This window comes from Porites lutea, chromosome 1 (assembly GCF_958299795.1).
Source record: "Porites lutea chromosome 1, jaPorLute2.1, whole genome shotgun sequence".
Taxonomy (NCBI): Eukaryota; Metazoa; Cnidaria; class Anthozoa; order Scleractinia; family Poritidae; genus Porites; species Porites lutea.
In genome coordinates, this window is record NC_133201.1 from 52,634,913 (window position 1) to 52,647,501 (window position 12,589).

At 37.7% G+C, this 12,589-nt stretch overlaps 1 protein-coding gene across 1 annotated transcript; it reads right to left on the reverse strand.

Annotated features, from left to right (window-relative positions):
- Window positions 1-927: 927 nt before the first annotated feature.
- LOC140921954 (glutathione S-transferase 3, mitochondrial-like) lies at window positions 928-11,965 on the reverse strand. The gene is made up of 5 exons (XM_073371970.1): window positions 11,805-11,965; window positions 5,179-5,243; window positions 4,432-4,489; window positions 3,078-3,150; window positions 928-2,105 (listed from the first exon to the last, which is right to left on the reverse strand). The coding sequence occupies exons 1-5, from the start codon at window positions 11,925-11,927 to the stop codon at window positions 1,999-2,001; spliced, it is 426 nt and encodes a 141-aa protein (XP_073228071.1). The 5' UTR covers window positions 11,928-11,965; the 3' UTR covers window positions 928-1,998.
- Window positions 11,966-12,589: the final 624 nt, after the last annotated feature.

Consider the following 12,589-nt stretch of genomic DNA (forward strand, 5'->3'; position numbering starts at 1 on the left):
AAAATTTTTCTCTCTCTCCGCCGCGTCTCGCCTTTCTTGTGTGGGGTGATTTTCACGCGCGTTGACGTTTCGCTGGCTGTACTATCCCTGAGGAAAAAATAGGTAGTACTTGTAACTCGTAGTCTAGAGCTGCCCTAAGTCGCAGACGTAATCTAACTCAGGTAAGCAACGTCTGCCGACCAGCGCCGATATCAACGAATTGGCAGAAATGCGTTTCGAATTTCCCTTCAACGTGATAGGCAGACTGATAATGGTTTTTTAACAGGCTAATCACGGCGCGTACTCGAATAATGGTACACGGATGGGGGCCCAGGATTTCGCGTTGCGCTTCGAATAGCAAATGCGCTGTTCATGAGATTTACCCTAGTTCCGTCTGTGGCGGAGCTTACTTAAACGAGAGAGGACAAGAAGCGGATGGACCCAAAGAGCGATGATATTTCCGTCCGCAGATCCTCGAGCTCAGGCCTCGCCGGATAAGAGCGGAGAAAGGAGGCTCTGAGGACGAGAATGCACACATGCAACAAAGGAGATAGGAGACGCCTACACGCAGGCTATCCAGCACTTTTTTAGCTGCCTTCTATTCTATATTCTACTTATGAGCGAAACACCCTTAGAATTCACTAAAACCAGTAAAGGTTCCAAAGTCACACCAAACGGTATCTAAGAAAGATTTGACCCACTAAAAAGATATTTCATCCCCTGGTGACGTCCTATGAAACTCACGACAGAGCTGTCGAAACAAATAAACAAAAAGAAAAGAAAAGACAAAAGAACGAAACTTTGTCGAGCAAGATGCGAATTCATTATTCAAGTGTTTGTGGTTCAATTCTACCCTTGACTCAAAGAAAAGTAAAATCTGAACCAAGGCTGAAACTGAATAATAATAAAATTACTACAAAATGATGACACAAAAGACCAGGCCAGGGGTGTTTTGAAATCCTCTTTAATTTTCAGTTTGACTGACTGCATTTTGGTAAAGAACTACACAATCTTGTTTCCCTGTTTTAATGATTACTACGAGCAAGTAGGAGCAGATTCATGTGTGTACCACAATGGTTAATTTGGCATTACTGCACAATTTAGTACAGTCAAACTCCGTTAATACCGACAATGATGGGGCTTAGAAAGTGTCTATATTAATGGGGTATGCACAAAGAGGGTTAAACATGGAGAAAATGTAAGGACTTTCTTTTATATTAACTCTTTAAGTCCCAATAGTGACCAACAGCAATTTTCTCCTAAAGATATCCATACGTCATCATGAGATGAGGTTATGAGAATTAATAAATGATCACCTAAGAGAAAATACTTTGATCTTTAATCAAATTCTCTTAACTAATTCTTAAAGGAAATGTATAGAGATCGGTTTGGAGAATTTGTATGTGGATATTGGGGCTTAACGGGTTAAGCAGGTGTCTGTAAAGCGAGGTTTGACTGTAGCTCTCTTTTTTCCTGTCATGATGTATAGAGCACTTTCACGTGACAATACAGTGTGCCATATTGGTGTCTTAAAAACAACGAAACAGCAGCTGTATTGGTCTCCAAACTAGTCCTATGGGAGTTGAACATTTTTCTGACCTAAAAACTTTACTTATGTTCCAGGAAATTTGCATAATTGCTGGCCACGTGAGTGAAAACACTCTATAGTCCAGAACTTAAACCAAAGCGAGGAGGTGGGTGAGTTTAGTACAGAATGACAGTGCCAGCAATCAAATTCAGGACAACACTCACCAAGATGATCATGCTTCACCTACTTATGACATGACCCATGGGTTCAAACTGTTCACAGTTACATGTACACTACATAATATTGCTTCTAAATTCAACTAAACAAAGTTACTTTTGTTTTCTAAACAATAGCCTCTCCCCACCACTGATTCACAAAGGAGCTCATTTGTAAAAACAGGATCCGACTTCAACAAGAGATATTGCTTAGCTACTGAGCTATAGTGAAAGGCCTAATGGAGAGATGGCCAACATGTAAGGATGCCTTGCTGCTTAGGTGCTAATAGCACCCAGTAAACGTAGTCCAAACTTCACTGTACATCCCAGTAGGGTTATAAGTCCCAGGTAACCAAAACTACCTCGCATACGTTTTTTAGGATCTGAGAAAACAAAAAATAAAAATAACTAAAATTTAACCCTTAAGCCAATGAGTCTAGTCTTGGGTTAAAAATTACCACTGAATACAAACACAAAAAAAGGAGGTCAGGGTTAGCCTCGACATAGAGTACTGTACAAGATTCACAAATTCCGGCACCTATTAAAACGAAGTGGTTTGGCAGTTCATTGGTGTTTATATAATAAATGGAACATTACATGGCCTCTTCAACACTCGAAGAGAAATTTCGTATCTCCGTGTGCCCATGTAATATCCTCTATATCTTTGCTTCTAAGGCATCATTACACAGGGAAACCAGTGGTAGCATCACGAAATGTCGGCTGTTTTCTCATGCTACTAAGCACCAGATTGGTTAAAAGTTTGGAGCTTAATTTCTGCTTTTCCAATGTAAGGGGATAGACTTTAAATAACTGTTTGTCCTGCTAACTTTATCAACCATTTACAAAGAGGACACAGCGTGGCCGAGCAGTTAGAGCACTGGACTTGTAATCCAAGGGCCCTGAGTTCAAATCCTCAGCCATGCTTTAAATAGCCAACTGGTTCACCTCCTACCAGTTGGGATTCTTAACCATATTACGTTCCATTTGAATTAAATAAATAAATAAATAAAAATAATGATTTGGAGGTCACACGTCCACAAAGTGGTTCTGTGTCTACCTTATTCCTGGTCGAATTGGAATTTGGACCCGGGCCAAATTGGTTGGGAAGTGAGCGCTCTCACCACTGCGCCATCCCTTGCAACCCGAATTATTGGTTCATGACCCCTGAAAAGCCCAATAGGAGGAGAGGATAATGAGCAACTTATTCATTTTTTTATTTTATTTATGCCTGCAATGTGTGTAACTCAAGAATAACTGGGTTTTGGTTCTAATGAACCACCACTCAGAGCAGATTAGGCATGGATGACTGACTGTACATGCTCGATCTAAATGAATCTAGCGCACTAAATACATACCCCCTGTGTAATATCCATGAGCATAGAACAGCCTGGATATGATCCACACTAAACCAGCTACAGAGCATACAACCTGAAATAACCAAAGAAAACCATTACTCTATCCTACAGTGTAAATAAAGGTATACAGTGGAACCCCATTTATATGGTCACCAATGGGTCAAAAACATTTGGCTGTATTAACAGGGTGGCTGTATTATCAGGGCAGGCTCAAATTTCGTGACTTGAGGGCTGTTGTGACAAATACACCGTATATTGCATTTGCATTTCTTGAACAACTGTTCTCATTAATAAACAACCTGAATTCAGATACAGCATACAAAAATTGAAAAAAAACTACTTAAAATTTTCCTTCACTACATATTATTATTTATTTATTTATTACAACACTCTTAAAACACGGCTAAAAAATCGCAGAAAGTGCACTTTATGTGTACTGTAGTCTAAAAACAGTACAAAAACAGGCTCAGAGTACTACAGGTCAATAAAACTGACATATCACAAGTATTTTAATTTTCTAAATTTTGAACAAGTGTCTGTATTAACGGGGTGAACTTAGAAGAGATTCTACTGTTCGGGATTTTAAAATGTGGCCTTTAGCTGCATTAATGGGTGACCACATTAACGGGATTTTTTTATAAGGAAATGTATGGCCATTTTGCTGGGCCGATTAAAAAAGTGGAGTCAGCTGAACAATTTTGGCGTAATGTTTTGGAGTGACAGAGCAAACAGCTACATATGTAGCTACATTAAGGCTTGTAGCTTCTTGACTTTCATTCTGTTCTGTTCCAGTTGTTCCAGTCACATAAGTGTTCTATAGATGTTTTTGACATACATTCTCCATTTATTGTGATGCACATGAAAATTTAATGTATTATAAATGTACATGTAACTCTAAATATAATGGTATGTTTGCTTTGTGGCTTTTCAGTTCTTACCCTCATCGGGCAAAATGTGCCAGTTAGGCTGGTGTTCCAAAAAGAGCAAAATATTACAATTTGCACAAAGACTAGACTACTAAAAAAAGGTAATTTTTTATTGGTCTGGATTATTGGCTACTAACTGAGTCGGATCTACAATGTTCCTATCCTTGACTAGCAGGGACGTGTTGCTCCATAGCCGATGCATTTAGTTTTCACCAGAAGCATCATGTTTGTAACTTATGACAAGCCAAGAAAGAAATGTCATCAATCAAAATTAATTGGCGGTGCTTCATTTTTCAGCCAATGGTCAGTGGAGTCATCTGAACAATTTTGGCGTAAAATACGCCAAATTTGGCCTATTTGCGAACTCTGTCAAATAATAGAAATGTACATTAGGGAGTGCAGTAAGGAATAGCTTTATCTTGACTCACTGGATGTTCCAGGCCTCCAAGGAGCAGAAGAAACAAGAACTGGGGATAGATTTCAACCCTACAGTAAAAAAGAACACAAAATTACCATTGTTAGACCAGTCATAAGCCACATAATACATGTACAGTACATATACACTCTTCAACCGTATTTATTATATCACTACAGAAGTATGCCAGCTCTGATTGGCTGTTTTCTTGTAATAACCGGGCATTGCTAGCTAGATGTCCAAGGCATATACAATCTGTGTTTAACTTGATAGTGGACATCCTTAGAAACATCCTTGTTATGGTCAATTGACAGCTGTCAAAAAGGGTATCAGTTGACCAGTGTCACATGACTCTATCACCGGCTCTAGTGTACAACTCATTAAGGTGACGTGTTATTTTAAAGTTATCCGCTGACCAGTTGTTGGTTTAAGTTGATTGCAGGCTCAGGTCTATAATGAAAAGACCATATAATAAATATCTTTTTAACCTTGTCCACTTGGTCATTACAGGGAAAAATCAGACCTCGGCCTTAATGTATTGACCTCTCTATCACTCAGTAGAGAGATCTGACAGAGAAATGCATATTTTATTGTCTTTTATAAAATCCTCTTGAGAAAAGTATGCAGAAATTTAAGAGGAAGATAAGATATTGTAATGCCCTTGAATGATAATTTATCATGGCAAAATAAAATAAACTCTTTTCCCGTGAACAGTATGTTCCCACCCAATTTGATGTCTTAACTAGGAAGTCCAACTTACGTGTTAAGATGTGCCCTTTGAATGCAGTTAAAAATTGGTTCCTTGTCATCATACATCTTTGGGTACTGTAAAAGACAGCATAATGTAAATAATCAGGCAATAGCAAGTGTGATTACAGTTCCAATACATTACACTTTTAGCAAAAAAATTAATAAAATATAATTATTAATAAAAATACTTTTGATTTTAACATCAACAACCATTTCATTTGCCAAGTTAAGAGAGTTTACAGGAACAGAATAAATTAACTAGATCATGCAAAAAACTACTCAGAATAGCAACAGCTAAATAAGCAGAGAAGTTACAATAATCAAATTGCTTTCTCTAGGGTTTTGTCACATGAAAGACAAAGAGATTAAAAAACGAAAATAAATTACTTTTGGAAGAATAATAAAGAAAAAAAGAAAGAAAACAGAAAATAGAACAAAAGAAAATCGTACCAGATAACTACTGTACACTGTGCATGTACAAGGTTATATTGCTTATTGCATTTTTATTATGCAGAAATTACGGTGGCCCACAACTGTCACAGCAAAACCAAAAACCTCACGGCAAAACCAAAAACCTCACGGCAAAACCAAAAACCTCACCGCAAACCCAAAAACCTCACGGCAAATCCAAAAACCTCACGGCAAAAACAAAATACGTCACGACAAAACCAAAACCCTCACGGCAAAACCAAAGACCTCATGGCAAAACCAAATACTTCACAGCAAAAACCAAATACCTCACGGCAAAAGCAAATACCCATGGCAAAACCAAAGCTATTTTAGTCTTGCAGTATTTGGTTTTGACGTGAGGTATTTTGTTTTTGCCGTGAGGTTTTTGGTTTTGCCGTGAGGTTTTTGGTTTTGCTGTGATGTTTTTGTTTTTGCCATGAGGTTTTTGGTTTTGCCGTGACAGTTTGGGCCACCGTAAGAAATTACAGACAAGGCAACTATACAGATTAACAGTGAACACAAGTGCCTACTTAGCAAGAATACAGACATCTACACACCCACCCTACACCCCCACACATTTCTATCAGTAACACCAGTTTTACAAATTCCCATAATGTTACAAAAAGTGTACAAATACAGATAAAGAGATAAAGTAGACTCACATGGAGTTATCTTTTAATAAAAAGGTAGATAGTTATGGTTTGGAGAAGGAGGAGTAAGGAGAGTTTGTTTCTCTTTTGGTATCTGACGCTCCATGTCAAAAGCTGCTTTCACTTTTGCTACATGTGTATGTGTAAAAACACAACTCTTGTTATTGCATTTTCAGCTTAGCGTAAACCAACAATGCTAGCCAGTATCAAATCTTAGAGTAAAAAAAATTTTCCTTTATCGTTTACCTTAAAAAATGCAAAGGTTTTCATTCAGATTATTCTAAACAGAAGGACCAGAGAAGTGTATATTAAATTTGCCATAATATTAGCTCTAACCTTATCAATATAATAAGTTGACTTTGAAGCTAGCCTGGTAACATAGCTGAATGTATGCTTAGATAATATATGGGAAAAGAAGCTGTCAAAAGTAAAGCTTAATTTTAGATTTAAATCATTACTGTCAATATTCAGTATGCATATTGTACAAAAATATTGACTAACTGAAACAGAACACCTGTAAGGAACTTTATACATGTACAGGGTACAACTTAGCAAACCGAAAAGTTAGGAGAGGGTTTGAAATTCAGCCTCAGGGGAAATACAGTGTTGAATGACTGCAATGGAATAACGTAAGGATGGAAATTTTATACAAAGACTACATATACATGTACCCATGAAAAATATAAAACAGTCCTTCTGAAAAGACAAAAATAAAACAAAATTAATAATTTATCTATTGAAGACAGTTAAAACAAGGCTGTGCTCTAAGGAAAATTTCAGGGAGCCTTTCAGGCTCTCAAGCATTTTAGTTAAAGCACCCAGACCTCAAAGTTGGTCGCCTGAATAAAAATTTTGAGGAGCCCGAACCATTCCAGCTGGGGTGCCCAGGCCTCTCAAGTTGGTCGCCTGAGTACATCTGATGAGGAAGTATTTTGTACGCACTCGAATCTTACTGGCCTGGTGATCACCAAACTCGGTAATTTTAGCTTTTGGGTTCCACAAAACCCGCATGTTGTCTTGTGAAACCCATGAAAGTTTTCGTGCCATTCAGAGTTAAAACCAGAAACACGAACAATGCCACCGAATTGTTTAGGTTTTGAAGAGGAAAAAGTTAAAAATTTCAGCAGGTTTATGTAAAGTTCATTAAGATCCTTGGGTCAAACATAGGAAAACTGTGCTCTTTACTAGTAATACTAAACTTGAAAATAAATTGTCAAAAGGTGAATCAATGCGGCATGAAATATAATGTGACGGAGTTTTAAGGCCGATACACACAAGGGGTTTTGCTCCCGGAGCATGCTCCAGGCTCATTTTGCTCATGTCAGTACACACGAGGGAGAGTTTTCAAGTTTGCTCAATTTGCCCTGGGAGCTTGCTCCCAAATATTTAACCGGTTAAATATCGTGGAGCATTTTGCGGGGTGGGAATTCTGCTCCCGAGGATGAAGTACACTGTAGACCAATGAAATCATTGGTACACACGGAGGAGCTTTGCTCCGGGAGCAAAATCCCTCGTGTGTATCGGCCTTTATACGTGGCAGATCGAACTCAAGTTCCGGTGAAAAATTCTGTGAAACCACCGCGGCCCCAAACTTATTGTTTTAATAAAAAATAAGTCATCTTTTATTTTCTTTTCTGTATTATCAGTGAATCTTTTAGGATAACTGAGATTTTCGTGGATACTGTTGAAGCGTAAACCAGTTCTTCTTTCCATGTTTTTGTTTATTTTTTTGGGCTGCTAAATTTAGCCTATATGCATGCATGTGAATTTAGTTTTCGATACATAAAATGGCAAGACAACGTGGAACTGCCCTGTTTGTAAAACAACAATAAAAACGATCAGAACAATCATATCTTTTCTTCTTGTATTTCATTATCTTATGTTAAGAGAAGAAAACAATCATAAGTTATGTTTTAACCAAGCAGACAAAGCAGCCATAAACCGTAAAAACATGACATTTGCATACTGGTCAATACAGCAACTTCTGTTTTATACAAAAATAAATTACTCTGCTTCGCCAGCCGCACTCTATGTCTGTCAGAAAAGTATTGACAGTTTCTCCTAAAAACTGTACCAAATGAACCATTCTACCTGAAAAAAAAAATTTAAATTACTTTAAGAAGGGGTACAAATCGAAACCCGTGCCGCTTGTCACATTCAAAGTGATGGATTATGTTACACATGAAATCATGCAGAACGTCCTTTGAACATCGACACGCGCCCGTCTCCTTCCTACAACATTCGTAAAAACATTTTCTGTAAGGTTTAGTAAACTCTGACTCAACAAGCCAACACTAGTATGTTAAATTTTTCTGCCCACTTAACTGAACACTGCACCAGAAGCAAGAGTGCCCAGCCAGGTGACCGGGAACTTTTTTTCAGTCGCCCGAAGCTAAATGTTAGTCACCTCAGGTGACCGGGCGCCATTTGAGCACAGCCTTGTTAAAGGTTCACCCTAATAATAAACAAGAAAGCTTTGACCGGTCAAAACTAACCATCAAATAAAAAACAAAGTCTTTAATCCTAGAAAACACCATATTACCCAATGAGCCCATTATTGCTGAAAGGACTCAAACCACATGCAAAACAAGACGTACAAGTAAGTCTCTTGGTAAACAGAAAATTGTATATGCAATAATATACACGGAAAAAGTTAAACCAATTCAAACAATAATAATCAGTCCAGAATATCCCCAAATTTAAGGACACTTGTGAAGTAATGGAGCTGTTGTTTTTGAGGAAAACGGCGAATCAATTACCTATTCCACTCCTGGGTTTCACTCAGACAAGGCAGATTGACTAAGAGCCGTGTTGTTACTTTTTTTTGCATTAACACAAGGCTTTGCCTTTTTTCTTTTCAAGGTAAGCTTATAAGTCTTAAAATAGATATTCACGTCCAACCTCTCCCCTCACTTTGCCGAATTTGCAAGGATAAAATTAAAGGTCATAAGCACAAGGTAGATACTAACCGCCTTGTTTCTGAAATTCACCAAATGTGGAAAGAAAGTTAAGTGTTACTGTTGGATTCTCCATATGTTTATCCACAGTTTAAAAAAAATCAAAGAAAGAAAGCAAATGTCAACTGTGAATGATGTATTTTGCTACTCATTGAACACTGATAATCTGGGTTGAAATTAAACCCTTGCAGGTACTACAGCAACAGCTGACAGCAAGTAAAGAAAGCATGAGAGGCATGAAGTCAACACGAAAGAACACACGCACAAAAAAACAAACAACAAAAATTAATAAAATTTGATCTACTTTTTGTTCTTGTTATGATGACTGGTTCTTTTATTCTTCTCCTGTAGAAGTTAATAAGTGGTACCATTCCTGTTTTTTACGATCTCATACACTGGCTCTACGGCTATTTTTACACGGGACCAGTTTGCTTCTATCAAAAATCTTGTAAGCCATGCCAGTGAAGCCATGATCTCTGCGATCGGTCCAGAATATTCAAAGACCCCAACGATTCCTTTCAATGAATAATTCTCTTATTCTCTTACATCAAATGTTTTCTTTGAAATAATGTGAAACCTAGACAAGTACTGTAAGCTTATGTTAAAATCTGTCTGCCTCTGTCCGCCATTGTGAAAAAAACTTTTTATCACTGGGTCGATGTTCTGATAAACACAAGTGCGCCTTCTCATTGGTTGAACAGTGTCGGGTGACCAGTTGGCCCTGTCCTTAAATTTAGGGATATTCCGGACTAACAATAAAAAGTAAGAAATTTGTTATAAATCAGCACATTCTCAGTGAGGTGATATTTGAAAGGTCACGTCATGAACATAAATGTAAATACCTTAATATTGCACTTTGATTTAAAAAAATCTATAGTTTTCTTGTAAAGAACCAAGAATAGTCTGTTTTTCTAGAACTGAGTCATACATGTTTAAGAGTCACCAGCTTATTGGAATGCCAGCGCAGCAAATCAATAAAATTCAGGGTACAACATTGCATGAAAATGTATTTTGTATAGTATTAATTTTAATACTACATCAAAAATACAATGTTATTGTAATAAAAGTACAACTACACCAAACATTTTGTATCTCAACTCTCGTTCCTTCGAAAAATGCCTGACGCAACAACTCAACTCCGATCAATTTGATCGGACTTGTCCAACAAACTAAAACTTAGATCTACACTGTGACTTTGGTAGAGATTCAGAAGTCCCCATAAACTCTAACTGTGACAGCCAACAAAAAAATCAACTGCAACTTTGCAAACCACAATTCTCAGGCCCAGGGGAAACACCTTTCACAAAATTAGATTGGACTCATCAATAGAATATGATCTTTCTACCTAATATTTGAATTACACTCTTACAGACTTGCCTAATATTAAATGTCATAGTTTTATTAATACTGTTTCTTAAAAAAATGAAAACTGATTTTTTTTCTTGAATCAGAAAAAAAAGAATATTTCTCTCAGGAAAACTCAAGGAACTCCAGGTGGAAGTTTAGATTAGAGAATTTCCTTTGGTATATTACTTTTAACAAATTTTGCATAATAATTAAATAATATATTTTATAACATTAATTTATATAAGTTACTTTTTGACTTGAAAGATACTACTCTCTGTTAAAAAATGTGTTGTTCCTGAAAAAATCCATACTCCCCCCACGGAGGGTTTATTTGTTTGAAACCCTCTAGCCTCTGGAAATTCCACTTGCTGTTAATACTTTCCTTTAAAAATTTTGGCCTTTGAGACTTCAAATTTTCAAACTTTCACTGAAATTACACTTGATAGTTCAGAAGAAACTGTGGGGCTCTGTTTGGATAGTGGAGCTATGCTACTGCACTTAGTTTTGGCACAAATGATGTAATATTCATTTTAGGTGAAGAAATTCCTAGAGGTGACAAATATCAAAAATATGTTCCAGATACAATGCCCAATGAAACTCTTAGTGCATCAAGCAAAACATAAACGACAGCAGCAAGAAAAAAACATTGCAAGATTGCCTGCAAGGTAAGACAGTCCTAGGAAAGGGCGATGAACGTTTGGATATGATGAAAAAAACTAAATTCGGACAAAGTGATAAAAGAAACATCTCCGGCGTGGGTACATTCAAGTCTAACAAAGAAAACAATGCTCACTACCAAATTTGGTAAGGAAAATTCCATAGCTGAGACAAAATATATAAATAAATTATTATTACACACACCAGAGCACCTTCGCTTTACGTAGTTGTAACAAACTCTGGATTAAGCTTTGCTTGACAATGACGAAACACATTCTAGAAATTGTAAGTTTTTTCTTTCAGCATGGATTTAGCTTAATTTCTGGGAATAAACTTATCTACTGAGTTTTTGAGAACTTTCACTAGTATTTTGTACGTGGTAGGCTAGATGTAATAGCGACTTGCAAGCGAGGGGGGAATGAATATGTATTTAACAGGTAACCACATGGGCCGGCCAAAGACACGAGGGTTCGATTATGACAGATAAATAGAAGCTGTAGTACCAGCGACCAACGTGAAATAGTATGCTCCCCAAAGTTAACCAACGAAGTAAAACAATAAACTAGTCTACGTACGAAAACACGATATTTCTTCCTTGCTTTCCCCACGTTCATCGCCAGGTAGGTCATTAAAAACCCAGACGAAACAGTGGTAAGAACAACGTAGCCATACTCCTTGGCAATCAGCAGTGTCGCCATTTTCACTTTCAGTCCATCTGCCGCGTTTCCAAATCGAGGCCCACCGCGTGAGTAACACGTGCAAGCAAAGTTCCTATTCGTTGGTAGTTTTAAATTAGCCAATCAGAAGGTGAGAAGTGATGACGTCCTGTCACTTACGCAGTATTTTATGCGAAGGTGGGCTTACCTTGCCTTACTTTGCTGTGGCTAAAACTAGGAGCGGTGTGTCTTGTTCTTGAGGCTGTCCTAAGAGATAATTTTTGAGCCAATTCTTATCACCTGAAAGCAAGAATGAAGTACTTAGCGTTTCTCTTTGCTGTCGTCCTTTTCGCTGTGTTTATGGCTTACACCAGTGCAACGACGACAATGATGGCTGCTTCCTCAACTTATGTCATGCCAACTTCCTCAATGAATGCCACTGCAGTCGCTGCTGCTCCATCTTCCTCTGCTACCCATTCGTCGTCCGAACCTTCGACCACTGGACCAACAAGTTCTTCAGTTAACTTCGCTCCATCCGTTTTGGCGATGGCCGTCGCTCTCCTGTTTGCCACTCTCAAGTAATTCTTCCGCTTGAAAAGTTTAGAATCAGCTGCCGGCCACACCTACCGACATTTCAATCGTTCAGTTGACTGTAGCATCAAACTTTTTGAACATTTACGTTAGTCTATGTTTGCTTTGGATCT

Coding starts and splice junctions, on each gene's coding strand:
- LOC140921954 (XM_073371970.1), bottom strand. CDS start 11,927: ATGGCGACACTGCTGATTGCCAAGGAGTATGGCTACGTTGTTCTTACC. Junction 5,244..11,804: donor GGAAGAAATATCGTGTTTTC/GTACGTAGACTA, acceptor TGTCTTTTACAG/TACCCAAAGATGTATGATGA. Junction 2,106..3,077: donor TCATGGATATTACACAGGGG/GTATGTATTTAG, acceptor TTGTTTTCTCAG/ATCCTAAAAAACGTATGCGA.